General features: G+C 37.3%; 1 protein-coding gene across 6 annotated transcripts in view; it reads right to left on the reverse strand.

The window, feature by feature from the left end:
- Window positions 1-15,753, reverse strand: part of fam131bb (family with sequence similarity 131 member Bb) — an 87,694-nt gene extending 71,941 nt beyond the window's left edge. For 4 of the 6 annotated variants that reach the window (XM_028809968.2, XM_051932093.1, XM_028809966.2 and 1 more), the window contains exons 1-9: window positions 14,993-15,751; window positions 13,149-13,189; window positions 12,308-12,343; window positions 11,356-11,449; window positions 10,668-10,877; window positions 10,065-10,205; window positions 9,229-9,431; window positions 4,905-5,147; window positions 2,304-2,501 (exon numbers count right to left, since the gene is read on the reverse strand). In XM_028809968.2, the coding sequence (XP_028665801.1) occupies window positions 2,307-2,501; window positions 4,905-5,147; window positions 9,229-9,431; window positions 10,065-10,205; window positions 10,668-10,877; window positions 11,356-11,449; window positions 12,308-12,343; window positions 13,149-13,189; window positions 14,993-15,020 (1,191 nt within the window). In that variant the 5' untranslated portion in view covers window positions 15,021-15,751 and the 3' untranslated portion in view covers window positions 2,304-2,306. Of the gene's footprint in view, window positions 1-2,303; window positions 2,502-4,904; window positions 5,148-9,228; window positions 9,432-10,064; window positions 10,206-10,667; window positions 10,878-11,355; window positions 11,450-12,307; window positions 12,344-13,148; window positions 13,190-14,992 lie in introns of all 6 variants that reach the window. The other 2 variants (XM_051932094.1, XM_028809965.2) reach the window with 2 other exon arrangements.
- Window positions 15,754-18,217: the final 2,464 nt, after the last annotated feature.

The following is an 18,217-nucleotide window of genomic DNA, read 5'->3' on the forward strand; positions in this document are numbered from 1 at the left end:
CCGAGTGGTGCAGTGAGAGTAATATGGAAAAAGATGATCTGCTGTGGCAACCCTTAACGGGAGCAGCTGAAAGGGGAAGAAGATGCATTGAGAGTAACAAAGCTAAAGCAGTTATGGTATTTGGAATACTATGGCTATTCCCTGGACCATTATATTGCTGCAGGTTAATTACAATCAGATGCATTACACTAATAAACAATATGCAGTTAGTTTCAGTGTACTGTATTTATAAAGCCGCGTCAGGAATGTGGATCTAAGAAAGAAAGGTTGACCACACAGGAACAGTAGCACTGCTTTGACGCTGGGTGCCGCCAGTCTGCAAAACCGAGCGGAGAAATTGCATACGCCAAGGCATGAGGTACCGTGGAAAAGTGCGTGGCTTTACTCCAAGTTTAGGTTTTATACATCGCGATTTGAGCGTGGAAACGTTCGTACGCAACATTTCTGTGCGTACGCACCGTTTATACATGAGGCCCCTGGTGAGTGACTACTTCCATCATACTCATCTATGCCTGAGAAACACAGGGCTCATGCTGAGCATCATGGTATAGGTTGCTCTCACTTACACCAGCATTACCTACATCAGGAACATCATCCAATTGGTCCTTGTCCTATTCTTATGTGAAATAGGAAAGGTGTTCTTCTAGCAAGACAGCTCCTACCTACATTCTGCTTGTACAACACAACATCCTCTACAATCTGTTTGTCAACTCCCCATGTTTGCACGCTCACTGGGCCCCCCCTCAATTGAGTATATATGTCACATAGGGCCAGCCACCAGCAATGAATCTTATCCAGTTACGCCTACAGGTCAAAAAGGCATGGACTGACATTCATCATCTGTGTCGCCATTTGGACGCCACAGTGCAAGCCTATGTTGCAGCACAGGGTGCAGCACATTTGATAGTGTTATGTCACCTTTTGTTATGTAATCATGTTCTTAACACTCAGATGATTTTCTTATCTGAATCTCAGTTCCATAGTGTGGTACTCAGAGAATGTTCTTTTTACACTTTCCAATAGAGGTAGATTACTATGGGATACCTTAAAATGTAAGATACTATGTCACTCCTATGAAATCGATCTGAAGGGAAACTACATCAGCTTAAGTAACCTATCACTCTTAAGATTGTGAGTGTGTCTGTTCTTCACAGTGTATTGAATTGAGCCCATCTGAGCTCTGCCCTGCACTCACTTCACAGCACATCTTGTTTGGGCAAGTAGATCATGAACTCAGCTCCACAGCGCACCCAGAGTGCAGAAAGCAGCTGTCTTAGCCAATTCAGCCAAATTAGAACTCTGTTTCTTAAATTGCCTAATTGAGCAATTCTGAAGGTAAGATATCTGTTCTTCACAGTGGGCTTGATCTTCATGAGCTCTGGTACATTAGCTACACAAACACGTTTTCAATTTGTAAGTCGACTATATCATCATATCATCATGATTTGCTTTTCCCTACATAAAGATTTGTCTCTCAGCTCTTCTGAAACGTGTTTTCTGGCAAAGCCTTTAGCTCGATAGAGAGAGTAAGCTACTAGTTTATATCCATTTTAGCAGTGTAGTGACAGATATGCAAATCCCAATGAACATCTTATGGACTCACATCAATTGCTCCTGGTGTTTGTTCAAGGTTGTCTAACAAATCCTCCTCCTGTTTCTCATTTATAATATTGTGTTCTTTCAAGTAGTCCTGTAACTTATTTCTGGCTATAAAGACCATAATTTAATAGAAAGTGGCAAGGCTATTGGGTCTGAAATTAACAGTGTCCCTTCTTATAAACTGGAATCATATTTGCACATTTTCAGCCATCAAGTGCTTTCTCTACCTGAATTAATTGCTGGGGTTTTATTAGTATGCAACAAGTAATCCTGAAACATGAAACTCATTTTTACCTTTTTCTAAGAATATTTATGCTAGAAAAATGTTGCTGTTTCTTCTTTTCTAAATAATTGTTAATGTGAACTTAATCCAAGATAGAAAAAATATAAATCAATATATCAGCACAAGTAATTAGAAAAATAACCTTTGAAACAATCCTCCATCCATCCATTTTCAACCTGATTTGTTTCTGTATGTGGTGATAAATCAACTTTGGATTTAATGCAGTCCATTACAGGGTATAGAAATGGTTAATTCATTGATCTAAATCAGTCGAACAATACGCGTTTTAGTTGTGGGAGGAAATAAGAGCAGAGATCAAATGAATATTGAAGCCATTCAAAGAGAAAGCAAACTGATACAGGAGAAAAGGCAACTTGCAGTTTCATAAACACTTATTTTATGCAAAAAAAAAATTATTTACCTCTCAATTGTTAGCAGCTTCAGCTTCTTCCTCGTCAAAGGACTGTACTCCAGAAGAGGTAACGTCAGAGATCTTGCGAGGCAGGATTGTCTCATTGTTGCCACCATTGGCAATACCATTATTATTACTGACAGCTACTTCTTCTTTTGGTGGAGAAAGAGATTCCATATCTCTGCACACAGCATCATCTTCTTCATCCTAATAACAGGAAAAAATGTTATATTGGGCGTATTTGCAGAGTGAAAATCTGAAACATTGGGCCTGTAGTACATTTAATTTGAAAATGCAAAGAATAGCTTTTTTGATTTAACATTTCAGTTCAGCAAATGATTAGCTTGACTGCATTGTTTTTCCAATTAAAAATTTCTATCCGTCAATGTAGCTAATCTCCTAAATCCATTTTAATAGTTGTAATGCTGCAGGCTATCACAACAGTTTTAACAAACAGCAGGAACCAACCCTGGACAAGGCACCAGGTCCACATTCACTTAGAGCCATCAAACAGGTTAACATCCACATCTGTGGGATGCGAGAAAAAAAAAACAGAATAGAATGAGAAAACCCCATTCATACACAGGGAAAAAATGCAGACTTCATACACATATTGACTAAAATGTGATCTTAAGTCAGTTATCCGAAATTGTGAGGCAGATGCAGTTATTTCACTGCTGTTCTGCCTTTATGAATAAAATAAATTCCATCATTAATAATGCAAACAAAGTAAAAATATATGATCAATAAACCACAAGCCTAGCTACACCTTTATACAAAAAATTAGAGGTGCATACAATAAAATCTGAAGACTTTTGATTGCAGCACCTTGTGTATGTGCCTCACAAATTCTACAAACTTGGTTTAAAAATGGTTTTAAAAAGTTAAATTGATTTAAAATCAAATCTCAAGCAGTTTATGTGAAGTCTGCACATTCTCCCCATGTTTTCCTCCAGTTGCTCTTCCCGAAGATCTGCATATTTGCCCAATGTGAGCAAGGATGGTTGCGTGTATTGGTGGACTGAGGGCACAGAAAATGGATGAATGAATAAAATCTGATAAAGGTCTGCCTGAACATTTTGTCAGAGCTATCTTAAGGTGTTAAATTATGTGTGGAATGTTACTAAATGGCCTGTGCTTAAAATTCTCAGTCCTTAAAATAGCTTTTTCCTGTTTAAGTCAACAAGTATTGAAAGCTGTCCATAACAATATGGTAATCATTTTGTGTAATCTCATTCTGCCAGTATAATGGAGATCTGTGAAGATTCTGTTAATATTTAGATTTATTTTATGGAAGATTCCAAAGCATAGTTTATGTTTTCAATTCCTTGCATGAGCATTTGCTTTTGAGCCTATTGCTTTGTTTATGTATATGTATTTAATCGTGTAATTATTGTGCTGGACTGATTAGCTCTTAATTAGATGCAGCTGGGGATGATGCCAGTAAAAGACAGAGCCACATGTCACTCACAGTTTACTTATCTCTATTCCTAAGGAAGATGACATGAACATCTCAAATTCCTACTACTTGGTCACCACAGTTTCATTATCCAAAAAGGAGAATGATAAATGAGGCTTGGAAGAATTATTATGATTCCATTTTCTTGTTTAACACATATCTATGAGTTGCCTCCCTTGTCATTTGACAGTTCAATAAAATCAAAGAATATTCCTGCCAAAAAATAGAAAGTTCAGCCCAAATCGCTGATTGAGCATTTTTTTTTCATATTCAAGTTCAAGTGTAGCTAGTACATTAGTGTACACAGTACATTGAAAGTCTTACTTTCATGTCTCCCCAGAATAATGAAAATAATGTTATAGCAACAAATACACACACACATGCACACACACACCTATATATGCTATGCAAAAATCTTAAATACATTATATTAATTTATGATCTGAAGGTCCTTGAAATATTGCTTTCAGTTCATTATGGTATTTGATTGCTTTGCTCAAAAATCACATATGAAATAAACTAAGCAACATTATTGCTATAAAAAGTAAAATATATTGATTCAGAAGCCCTGGAAAATTTGGAATATACTGACAACCTTCCAACATTGTTTGCCTTGTCAGCTTCTCTCTCCCTCTCATTCTTTCTTCAGTGTTTCACACAAATAAATTTGTTCAATACAAGGCATAATGGAAAACTTTTTTTTCCCATTATGTATGATTCGTATCAAACACATTTGTTAACATGCACAAGTGGTCTCACAAGCATGACTGGCCTCAAAAATACTTGGTAGGTCTTATGAAGCTCAGCTACCACTAGAATAATTATCAGCATCTAGAGCACAGATGCAGGACTTCAAAAATTCATGAATCGTATTGCATTAATACTGTGATGGCTTGCATGGGAACATATCACACTTTAAAAATAACTAGTAGATGGTGATCACATCAAGAAGAGGGGCAACAACACTAACCATGGAGCTATATTATATTTCAGTAAATGCTGCAAATATTTTGGAAAGCACTATTTCAGTTTAAAAAATGAAATAAAATAAAATAGTTCTGCTTCATAGTCCTTGAGATGTTTTTGCTAAAAACAGACGTCTTCGAGTAGTGCATTCTTAAGTGCGATAAGAATATCTTATAACTCATCACCTGCAGCTCCTGCTTCTCTAGTAGAGGGGCACTGTCCACTGCGAGTCCTTCTCCTACTGATGCATTTCCTTCTTCTGCTGATACTCCCACATAACCACCAACTTCTGCATAGTAAACACCTCCCGGTGCTGCTCCCCACAGGTCAACCAGCTGCGTGTGAGTAAGCGGAGTCTGTTGACTGTGGATGGTGCTGTTGGGTGTCTGCTGTGCAGAATGACTTAGGCTCACCCGGGTTTCAAATGCCTATAGAGCAGAATAGCATATGACTTCATAAATTTCAAAACATTAAAACTGTTCATCCATTTTCATAAAGACAATATGAACAAAGGGAATGAGAGCCAACAAGATACCACTCCAGACTGTGAGCTATGAGGCAGTAAGCTACACACACAGTTTGGTTAAAAAATGAATTATTAAGATGCGCATAATTAAAAAATTAAACTTTGATCAGAATTAATAACTCCTGAAACTTCTTTTAGAAAAAAAAAAAAACAAAAACAAAGAGGTTACTTAATTCGCTATACAAGCCCATTTTTATTGATCACAAATTTGACATTTTATTAAGAAGAAAAAATTGTACACACACAGGCACACACACGCACACATATATATATATATATACACATTTTTAATGCAGTTGATCCTATTGTTGAAAGAAGAGTTGTTTGTACTTTCAACAATTCTGTTTTTATATTAGCACGATCTGTTTATTCCTTAAGATTTATTTATTTATCATTGATTGCTGATTATGTTACAATGTTTAGGTATCTACTAACAACACAAACAGTAACAGAGTACTCACCTCTACACTATTGATTTTTAGACGTAGCCTTCATCTATGACAGTCAATTTTTTAGTTCTATCTTATCCTCCTCTAATGCATTGACCTATTGGCATCATCATATTTTGTGTATATAAACACAAAGTTAATGACAGTCATGTCATTTTCTAACCTAGGCAGTGTAGCGCAGTGGTTAAGGCTTTGGACTTCAATCCCTAAGGTTGTGGGTTCAGGTCCTGCCACTGACACTGTGTGACCCTGAGCAAGTCACTTCACCCACCTGTGTTCCAATTGGCAAAAGAAAAGAAACAGAACCAATGGTATCTCAAATGTTGGAAGTCGCTCTGGATAAAGGTGTCAGCCAAATAGTAAATGTAATCGGTTTATTCCAGACCAGGATTGTTTGGAGGGCTGCAAGGCAGGAATATATCCTAGACAGAGCACCAATTTATCGCAGGGTAAACACAAACCAACCACACACTAGAGCCAATTTAGCATCGCCAATTCACCTAACCTGCATGTTGGACAGTGGGAGGAAATACACACAGACACGGAGAGAACTTTCAAACTCAACAAAGAAAGGACCCAGGATGTGAACCCTGGTCTCCTTAATGTGAGGCAGCAGTGCTATTATTGTCCCACCATGCCATCCTTATCCTTATGTACTGTAGCATCATATTTTGTGTATATAAACACACAGTTAATGACAGTTTAATCAGAGTATCATAAAGATCTTTAATGAAGTGTGTTCGGGTTTAAAAGAAAAGAGCTATGCAGAAGAAAAGCCAATTGACCTATGCGACAATGCTTCTTACAACATGTGCTAAAATAGAAGATTGATGAAACAGAAAATAAACATTGTTTTCTTTTGTAGTTGAAAATAAATCTGCATGATGGTCTTAAATCAAAACTAATGGAATAAGCAGGGTAAAACAAATGGCACAAGAATTTCATTTATTTTCATTTGTATTATTATTAGTGTTGTCATATTTCAAAGGGTTTGTCTGTTAAGAACTTCAAAATAAACAACAGTTTAAAGTATCCAGTGTTTTATTTTTAAGTGGTTGAGAAAGTGGATACAGTCTGATATTTATATAATTGGCAATACCAAAAACCAAAAGAAGAAAACAAAATGGAAAGTTAGGAGTGCACAATAAGAAGTCAAAAATCACAGAATGAAAATCTGATTTGTATCTGTTTGGCATTTGGCTAAATTATTGTGCTTTCTGTTGGGACACATTGATCTTATTTAGCTGTCATTCCAAAAAGGACATTTTCTGTCATGTCATGTGCATGCACGTGTTTTGCTGTGTGCCAACATTATGTGTAATAATTTCAAAGAACAATACATCTGTGAAAATCAAATTGCCTATCCATTTGTATCTCATTTATCCAATTTGGGACTACAGGGAGCTGGTGCCTATCCTGTCAGCTATTGACACAAGGAGACAACCATCTCTGGATGGTGCACTAGTATATATGAAAACAGAAACATAAAAATAATAAGACGTGATTTATAATAACAATATATTAAACTGGTGATGTGCTGCCTGCAAACAGCTATGACTGGGACTAGTCTGGGGGGGTATAAGAGGTAACTGAACTGAGCTGTTATCTTTGGTTTTCTTGACTACATACAGGTGAAAATATGTTTATGAACATTTAGCACAGAATGAGTGTATTATTATTACAGTGAGTTGCAAATTTTATTTAAGGCAAATAATAACAATACTTTTGTTAGGTAAATGTTTGATAAAAGCTTCATTATATTTATCATAGTATGTTTAGGCTCAACTGCCAGCATATCACCCAAGCATTGCCCTGCTGTTAGCCCATTTAATGGTAATTTTCTCAGTTCACCAGGCAGTTGCCCTTCAAATCCATCTGGTGTGTTATTTTTACTGAAAGGCAACAGTTTCCCTGACATTTTTAATTTTTAATACTTCCCTGGAATATTCTCATTTCAATATATTATTTCTTGCAAATTTCTGATATTATAACCACTTAATAAATAATGTAGTCGCATCACATTTATGTTTCTTTTCCAGCTCATTGCTAAAAACAGACAAACAAAAACTCTTGGTTTCTGAACTGTCATGCAGCCTTTTTTAAAGTTATCTGTCAATCAAGACAGCAGTCCTTCAGATTATGTCACGTCTTTGCAGAATGGATGCCTATAACGAGGAAACGTCTCTCACACCATGTGAACTTCTAGTGCTTTTGTGTTTTGATTAAAAGGTTTCTTCAAAAATAAAAGTACTTTGATGTATTCCATAATTGTAGTTTTATTGCATATACTGTATATAATAAACAAATCAGTCATTCTGATAAAACAGCTAGTAGGCATGTCCCTAAACTTGTCCTAAAATAGCTTTGACTTATTCCTAATAAAGTATTTTGCAGCTGAACAGGGCATTACTATTAAAAATAAAGCTGCAAGTTACTTTTAATGTGGTGCCAGTAGAATAATAACTTGGTGATGTTTTTGCAGAAAGTATTTATATTTTACACATTTACAATGAATATGGGATTTACTTAAACCTCAAACACATACTAAATTATGAGCAGGGTCTCATTTTGATTTCTGATTTTGTCTACTAGTACTTTTAAAAGTTTCCTAGGCCAAATAAGGTTAAGATCTTGTTATGGAACACAATTTGTTAAAGTTAATATTTTTCCCTTATTCAAATACAGTAGAGCAAAAAGAAACTTAATTAAATAGTAATAGGACACCAGATTTTTTTGCAAAAGGGCAGTAGAGGTACAACAACAAGCTGGCCCTTCTGTTGACACCACCTTAAACCAGACAGTACCTTAAGATCCTTTAGGCAATATGTTTCAGAAAATGTATACAAGTGCTCTAAATGTTTGAAATAACAGTTTTTAAGAATGTCAAATTTACTACAAAGAAGCTATTGTTTAAAACTTTTAAAGCAAAGATTTATATTAACATTTACCGAGCTTATAGACATTTACACTATTAATGGCTAATACACCTGAGTTGGGTTCAGAATTAATTGCTACCAAAGTTTAGTTTCTCTGTTCTGCATCATGGGGTATGTGAGTTCTAGGGGGCTGAATTGCCTCTGACAAGGGCAACTGAAAATTCATAAATTATCAGTAATATATTAAAAAAAAGACAGAATAGTGTACAGAGACTGGTTACAGAACATTTTAAAAGTGGCCAAGCCAGAAAACACAAGTAAACATGCTCAAGGTTATCTTTTCCTAAAGAATTGCTGAATGCAATGTTTGGAAAATCAGATGTATTGAAGACTAAGAAATTGCTGAAAGGTGTCTCTGGTTGCAAAAGAGATTTTTATGGATTTTAGAGTTGAGATACTCAGCCAGGCATACAAAATTAATTAAAAAAACAACAATAGGAAATGAGAAACAGAGTGACAAAGACAGAGATACTGCTCTTCTTGAACAGAGTTACCGGCGATTTCTTTCTTACTAGTTTACAGGTGCATTTAAAAATATTATTAAAATGATATAAATATTCTATCACTGTAATGAATGATAGCCAAGACTAGCGGTTACCTGCTGCTGTGCAAGGTAAACAGCACCATCATCATAACCTTGTGAAGGCACACCCCCGACCACATAGGAGCCCGTTGCTGGAGAAGCCACGCCAGATGGTTCATTACTCATGGGTTCCCAGGCATCTGAAGAGCTGAGACAGTACATTCCCTGCGAAACATAAGTATGAGGCCAGCCATCTACAGAATGATGCAAGATTTGATCTGTAAGAAAGTGATATAACAATAACAATGAACAGTCTGAACAATTAATTGAGATTACTTAATTGCGTAATTAATTGCATGGGTACCTTATACATCTATATTTCTTGTGGCTGTGCTAAATCAAATGCTAAATATTATTAAAAGGATGATATTATAGCTTGAGGAGTGGTGATTTTTAGCAAGCCAATCAATTGTACTACATTAACTACTGAACACATGAATACTGTAGCTGTGTATGTAATTATTGAACAGATTTAAATAATTAAATTATAATTGTGAAGGCATTGAGAATTATTCCTGAAATAGAAATACAAATAAAGTGATGGCATAAAAATAAAAACTATAAATAGTAACACAGTACATTCACCAGCCCAGGAACAATAGAAATATTATTTTAATGCCTGAACACCAACCTTTTAATTAATATTTTTTACATTTTTTGCTAAAAACTACTTAACTTGGAAGCTAAAGAAAATTCAATACAAGTTCCTAGCTGCATAGTGAGCTTCACACATCACCTACCATATAATTCTGTAGAACTGTCATTACTAATTGGATGTAATAGAAGGAGTACTAGAGAGGTAACCAATTGCAAGAAGGCTCCAGAGACACATAAAGAAGAAATAAATGCACCTCGACTTGTAACTGATTCTTGGTTGACTTCACTCAAGTGTGCCACACTTCCCTGGTTTGAACCTGCACTCATGCTCTCGCCATCCATTGAAGTCCATGCTAAGAGTGTCGCCTCTGAAATGGCAAACTGCTGCATTACACCTGTTTCAAAGAAAAGAACAATCGTAATGGAAGAGAAGACAAAAATGGGGATAAGAAGAACGTGACATCATTGAAAGAAAAGTAAGTAAGCTGAACATATTGAGGGTTTTTGTTGTGTATAGTCTGCCTGCTACTTACTGCCACACTTAGTCAGATATATAAGGCATAGTGTTTTTGAGAATAAATGTTTTATGGACAATCTATAGTTGCTGTTTTCAGAGTAGATGTAATGGCATGAGACATGCTTAAGGAGCTATGACGGCTTGTCTCTTCTTTGCATCTGCAGTTGTTATTAAGGAGAAAGGATGGGAAGGAAGGATAGAAATTGGCCTGCTCACTGCTCCTCATTCTTGCCTCCACTTTTCATGTTATTACAGCACATTATTCTCTGCTTCACTTGCAATCTCCTCATTTGTGAGATGAACACTCAGTTCATACTTGTTAATCCCTCTTTTTATTCACCTGCTGCAAAGCGTGCTTCCTTTTCACCATCGCTCAAATCTGAATAAGCGTCATTCTCAAGTCTCCGGTCACGCTCCCGATTTGTTGAACGCCCGGCAGGTCCTGCTGATGGCTTGCCCCAGCTCTGCCATTCAATCATATGGGCTACCCGACCTTGAGCCATGGCAGTGGGCTTTGTGATATGGTCTTTTACGCTGCGAGAGACACCTACTTAAAGAGGGAGAATAGAAAATGAAGCAATGAGTTGATGAAGAGGCAAGTGAGAGCGGGAGACATGACAGTGACAAGGAAAAACAGGAAAGCAGCAAACAATAAAATTATAGGGGAGTGAGAGGCATGCATAGGTTGAAGAAGGAGTGGGAGGAAGAGAGGAAAATTAAAGGAAGTGAGTGGGTGGAGGACAGGAAAGAATAAGCAAATTAGGAAGTGATAACAAAAGGAATATGATAAGTTTGACAAAGTATGATACAGGGAAAGCATAAGGGAAAGGAAGATCAAATTAAAAGGCAGAAGACGTAATAATGAAAGAAAGAACAGAGAACAGGAAAGAGAAGGAAAAGAAGCACAAAAGCAATTAAACCATCTTTCTTTCTTTCTTTCTTTCTTTCTTTCTTTCTTTCTTTCTTTCTTTCTTTCTTTCTTTCTTTCTTTCTTTCTTTCTTTCTTTCTGTCACAGGTCACCTCTCACCTGATAATGAAGACTTAGCCAGTGCACCAATCCCGTAAGCATTAGAGTTTCTCTTCAGCCTGGGCAGGATGGATGTCGTGTCCTCCATGGAGATCTGCAGGGCATGGAAAAAACACTTACATCTCTGTACATATATTCAGGTACAAGTAAAACAAGTTCATCAAAGCTGAATATAAGTAACGTGTTGACTATGAATGAAATCAGATGAGGGCCTGTGTGGGGAAAGGTTCTGCTGGAAAGCAGGTGGATTGACATTAGCTTTATTTAAAGGGAAATTGACAAATAATTATGACATTGTTGGGAGACTGTAAAATGGCAAACACACAATCAGTTTGACCAATGTTGACTGATGGTGATTTGGATTATTTAGGTCATGCTCAAATTACAAGCTTGAAACTTAAGTTCAAATAATTAAAGGAGTATATAGTTCTGCCTGAAACTTTTGAACCCACGGTGTAGTTATTTAAATTGGAAATGGTTTGGAAAGTGTGATGCAATGTGCAACTAGTTTAGAAGATGATAAAGCAATTATTTTTGCTCAGGAACCAATTTGTATTTACATATTTTAAATTCAACTGTTTCACTGGTTTCTTTAATGAATAAGAGGTTTAGAGCTCAAGCTCTTTCTTTAAGTATGCTAATTCTATGCCCATCCATTCTTTTTGCAGTCTAAACAATTACCAATGATCTACCAGATATTCAATGCATGAAAGGCAAATTTCTCAGTTTTCATTTATGAATTAGACTATAAACATTCACAAAACTGCCCAAGTAGCCATTTTTTACAATTCATACAAATTAGAAACAGCTGTATTAACAGGTATACATAATAATCGCTTTCACTACATGACCACTAGATGGTAGTAGAGATACACTTGCTATATGTTTTTAAACTATGTTGGGATAACATAATAGAAACAACCAAAAGACAGTCTTTCTTTCTTTCACTTACATTAATGCCATCCCAAGAGAGCTCTGTCCGTCCATGCTGAGAAAGGAAAAAGTGAAAGTTGGGTTAACTCATACTGCACTTTAAATAGCTTCAAGGTGTTATTTTTAACCTAGTAGGACAGACAGGCAATATTATGAATTTTAGAAGATATATAAATGTATGTTTAAGTACCAAGCCTTTACTTCAGACACACTGCCTTTCTTTTATGTATTATCCTAAAATCTGTGTAATGAACATTCTCATTAAATCATAATCATTGATTTGCTGACAAATTAACATTCTGGCATTGTGTAGAACCAACACAAAGAATTGAATGCATATCAGAATGACAAGCACTATGATTCTTTGAGTTCTCTCTTAGCACTGTTTCATTCAAATATCTCACTTTGTCCCTTGCAGAGGTGACTATGACAGTATCTCACCCCCCACATATATCCTAAAATACTGCAATAAGCAATGCACAATAATATAATTAGGCTGATGGTGACTACATGCCATAATCTGACTGCCACACTCTTGGAAGAGTCCAAAGCACATGTGTGTTAAAACTTAATAAATCAACTTTCCTTAAGGCTTTTACATTTCCTTAGATGATAGAGTAGGCTTCTCACATACCATGCTAGGGCCTTACACTAGGATACTGCACTTTGGATTCTTATACACCATGCTAGAGCCTCATAAGCCAGGCTGTTTTCACACACAATATAAAGAGTGCTTGGAGATGATGCAGGGCAGGTCAAGGGATTCCCTGAAACTCCTTTCTCACGGTTACTCAGTTTCTACCTCGCTGCTTGCTCTATGTACTGTATGCTACTGCCATGTAATAAATGGTGCTGTCCACCTGTTCGCCATCCCGCCTTCCAACAGGGACCGCCTCTGCTGCTGCAGTAAAAAGAAAAGAAAAGAAAAACAGAGACAAAGTTGCAAAGGCAGCACCCTAAAACTTGAGATAGATAGATAGATAGATAGATAGATAGATAGATAGATAGATAGATAGATAGATAGATAGATAGATAGATAGATAGATAGATAGATAGATAGATAGATAGATAGATAGATAGATAGATAGTAAAAACTGCAGAAACAAGTTAAGCCTTTAAATAATTAGAGAAAAAAAAATCTTAAATATTATAATGAAATGTATGCTGAATCAACTTCCTTCATTGTATTCACTTTGTTATTATTAGCATGGGCCAGAGCCTAATACAGCAGCAAAAAAGCACTTGCATTTTATTTTTCTCCTATCACTGTAAATGTAATTGCAACTCAAGCAGCCTCACAAAACAGCATGTAATATAATAAGCAAATAATAATAAAGCAGTACATTCATACATTATAACAGAAACAAACATTGCTAGTAGAAAAGTAAATTGTGTAGGCCAGTCAAAAATAAATATGGATAAAACATAACCAGTTAGCTAAATCCACAAATAAAAGGTTACAGACTAGCCTTATTATTTAAAAAATAATACCTTAGAGACAATTAGAGAGATCTCCCTTACTTATATATATTCTCTATATCCAAAAACCTTAACAGGAGTCTGCAGTGACACTTGTAGGATCTGAAATATGCACACTCTTTTTTTAGATTTTGAGAAAATCAAGTTCTTTTTAGTCCTGGCCTTGCTAACTAATCCCTGAGGAGCCTCCCAAGCAAAAGCCTCTTCAGCTTAAGAGAAATTACAAGAATTAACATGCAAGTTTCAACTATTATAATACATTAGGGAAGTTAAAGGTAGCTTTTGGGAGAGACAAAAATTAATTATGTGTTTGATAATTAAATTGTGTATCAGTAGTTAAAAAGAACTCGTAATATGTGATTATTTTAGACTTTGCTTTACCCAGCAAGACACTCAAATCCCCATTGCAGTTCAAAGTTACCCTTCTAATACCAGTCAATCTGGTCATGTCACCTCTTGACACCAAGCCTGATGGTATTACACTACTGCCACCTCACTAAATCTTATACATTTTTCAAACACTCCACTGAACCTGCCTCTTCTGGTGTCTGAGGGACATTCTAAAACTAGTTAATATCTCCACATTGACCATCAGATTCAGATCAGCAGACCCACACTTTGATCAGATGGACACAAGTGTACAGGTCTATCTATCTATCTATCTATCTATCTATCTATCTATCTATCTATCTATCTATCTATCTATCTATCTATCTATCTATCTATCTATCTATCTATCTATTTGATATTCTCTGCATGCCATCCACTCACATTACTTCACCCCTCCTCTTTTTTCTGCTATGATATCTCCCCCCCCCATTGCCTCTGTCTCCTTCTCTCCGCCCACTTATCCTTTTCTTTCTTATTCTCCTATTATATCCTTCAAACCCTCAATTCCCTTACTACCATGCTTTTCCCCACTCTGTTGCTCTTTACTCTGCCCTTTTTCTTGCCTTCTGCTGTATTTTCCACATCCTCTTTCTCCTCCTCCTCCTCCTCCTCCTCCTGCCTTGCTTGCGCTCACTCTGTGTCTGCATAACCAGTAAATCAAAATATTTACGGGCATCCATCCTGTGACCGACTCTAATGAAACTAACACAAAACAAAGACAGATAGACAAACTGACACACTAGATAGATAGATAGATAGATAGATAGATAGATAGATAGATAGATAGATAGATAGATAGATAGATAGATAGATAGATAGATAGATAGATACTTACTGATCGTCCGGGACCCTATACAGCCCATTGCTGGAACAAGCTCTGTGTGCTCTCAACAGGGAGGTGATGTCCGATGGTCAGATATTTCTAATCCTGGGACAGGCATTGTATTCCAAGTGGGATAAGGGAAGCACAGTGAAGAGAAGTATAATTCCGTCCACACACGCACACGCATGCATGCATGCCTCCTACTCCTTATTTCCTTCTTCTGCACTCCTCCTCCTTTTTTTTGAAGACATCTATCTATCTATCTATCTATCTATCTATCTATCTATCTATCTATCTATCTATCTATCTATCTATCTATCTATCTATCTATCTATCTATCTATCTATCTATCTATCTATCTATCTAAAAGGTGCATTCTCTCTCTCTCTCTCACCCACTCATCCCCCTCTTTCCCTCCCTCCCTCTACAAATCTTCGGCATGTACCAACAGTCAATTTTCTCACTCTCTCTCTCTCGCTCTCTCTCTCCCCCCGTGTTTCTCTCCTGCTCTGTATTTTCTTTAAACAGATGGGTACACAACAGTGAGTGTTCTTTCTTTTCCTGTCTTTGTCTTTCACACTCTCTTGCTCAATCTACTCTCCTTTGCCTCTGCAATTCTTCACATCAGTGAAAGCAACCAGCTTCTACAGTCTCTCTCTCTCTCTCTCTGCATCTCTCTCTCTGCATCTCTCTCTCTCTCTCTCTCTCTCATTCTCTTTCCATCTGCAGTTCTTTAGAATACAGGAAAAAGCGGCAGCAGCTTGCTTGTGTCTACCTCCCTCCCTCCCTCCTGCCCTCCCTCCCTCTCTCTCTCTCTCTCTCTTTCTCTCTCTCTAGCTCTCTCTCTTAGGAATGAAGTAAGGATGGCCCACGCTTGCTGATGGAGGCATAAAGATGAAAGCCAAGAAATGATCAGGCCCAGCACGCACACATATTTTTCCCTAATGACAATACAGAGAATCAATTAGGCTTTCCCTTTAGGTCCCTCTCCTGGCTTGTCTGTCTCCCTCAGAGGGTCAGACGCAGTGCCCCAGCAGTGCTTCCTTGTCGACATGCTCCTTCTCTCCCCTTCAGGGCACAAAAATGACACACTATTCTGTTTACGACGCATGTGTCCCGCAACCCCCCTGTCAATACACGCTCTCTCCCTCTCTCTCGCTTGCTCTCTCTTTACTCTCAGATGTCCAGAGGATGCTGTAATGTTGCACCTGCCTCTCTCTGTGTATCATTCCCTCCATCACCATTCATTCTCATTGCGTGAGACACGGTATTAGCTGCACAGTTTTCTCCTTGCACTGCAGCATCTACTCGAGCAGTTTTTCTTTCTTTCTTTCTTTCTTTCTTTCTTTCTTTCTTTCTTTCTTTCTTTCTTTCTTTCTTTCTTTCTTTCTTTCTTTCTTTCTTTTTACCCTTCACTTTTCTGTTTGTCTTTTCTTGTGACTTTTTTAAGTAGAAGACAAAGAAATTGACAGAGGGCAGGGCAGAGGAATTTACAGCTCTGTCTTAAAAGGGGGCTTCCACTGCAATGAAAATGACCTCTGATGCCATGATGCAAAAATTAGCATTCTGAAGACAGAGAAGGAGAGGCTGGGAGAGAGACGGAGTAGTGAAGAGAGGGGAGGAGAAAAGGGAAGGGCTGGGACCATGAGCAATGGTTGACAGACAGATAAGGGGGAGGGTGGGGTGTGCGGGGGCAGGAGATTCGGCAGGCACAGGGAATGAAATATACAGTAGGGAGAAGAGTGTGAGCGACTGCAGGCCTCTGATAGCTGACAAGACTAGATTCCAAAAGAGTGTGGCTGCAGGCTAATGAGCCATGACAAGAATAGACTGCAATCTGGTGTGGCTGCAGGCTACCGTGTGGACTTATGACATCAAGGGAGCAAGGCTGAAGGCAAAATTAGATGCGCTGAAGTGACAGAAGCAGGCTCATGGGAGCAGCAGCTGTATGTCTAGGACAGACTCCAAGGTGGCATAGCCACAGCTTCAGTGAGATTTAAAGATCCAAATAAAAGGAGAAAAGCCAAGCAAAATGACACCTTTTATTGGCTAACTAGAAAGATTACAATATGCAAGCTTTCGAGGCAACTCAGGCCCCTTCTTCAGGCAAGATGTAATCAATGATTACATCTTGCCTGAAGAAGGGGCCTGAGTTGCCTCGAAAGCTTGCATATTGTAATCTTTCTAGTTAGCCAATAAAAGGTGTCATTTTGCTTGGCTTTTCTCTACATTCATAATGGCTAACACGGTACAACACCCTATGCCTGGAATAGTAAATCTTGACCCTGTCCAGGTTCAACTGTAATATATCTCTCCCTTTTGGTCTTTCTTCATCATGTTGTCTGTCCCTCCAACTTAATTCCAGGGCCACCCAGGGATCTTCAGGTTAAGTTCAACGCTCTGCCCAAAGAAAACACAGTTACTCCAAAATGAAAAGGGTTCAGATTCAAGGACACACCTATCCAGTTTAATGGTTCTGAGTAAAATATTTCAAAGTGTATTCAATAACTGAGAGTCTGTTTAAAGTTCATCGAACAAACAGATAGAGAATCATTTGTCAGTGGACTGAGCCCAATTCTCAGAGAGTAATGTCACATCTGTATGTAGAAATTTAGAAAAATATCACATAGAGGAAAGAATGCATAACAAGTTCTGAGTGTTCATCACTTGACCAACTTGTTCTGGTACCAAATTGTTTGGAAATCGTTTGAATCAATATCCTTTCATCCATTTTACAAGCTTATATTGCTATTAAATCCCATCAGGTGTCTGCTTCTTCCTTATGCCTATCGTGTCAAGAATTGGCAAGGAATTCTTCCAAGCCCTTCCACTGTTTGCAGTTTGCTCTGGTCTCACCTGTCATTGTGTGCTGTTCTGCAACACTTAAAATGCACTTAAAGTGTTCTTTGTGTTTACTTGAACTTTGATCTGATTTTCTCTGTTGTTGGATTTTGCTTCTTCTTTGTACTTTTTGAAAATTGTGCTTGTTTTTGCCTTTTTGTGTATGACTATTTGCTGGTTCTTTCTTTTTATAACAGACTTGCTAATAAGGAATTGTTTTACTTTTTCACTATGCATCTTTTGAAGTGAACCTGTTTCTCTTAGCACCTCAGCAAAGGTTTTTTGTAAAAATATATACACTGTCTATACACTGCAACCACTCTTTTTTTTTAAATTTTATTTATTCATTTTATTGTTATCATTCCATACAAATAGATCAATTTATACAAAAAAATG

Source organism: Erpetoichthys calabaricus, chromosome 9, assembly GCF_900747795.2.
Source record: "Erpetoichthys calabaricus chromosome 9, fErpCal1.3, whole genome shotgun sequence".
Classification (NCBI taxonomy): domain Eukaryota; kingdom Metazoa; phylum Chordata; class Cladistia; order Polypteriformes; family Polypteridae; genus Erpetoichthys; species Erpetoichthys calabaricus.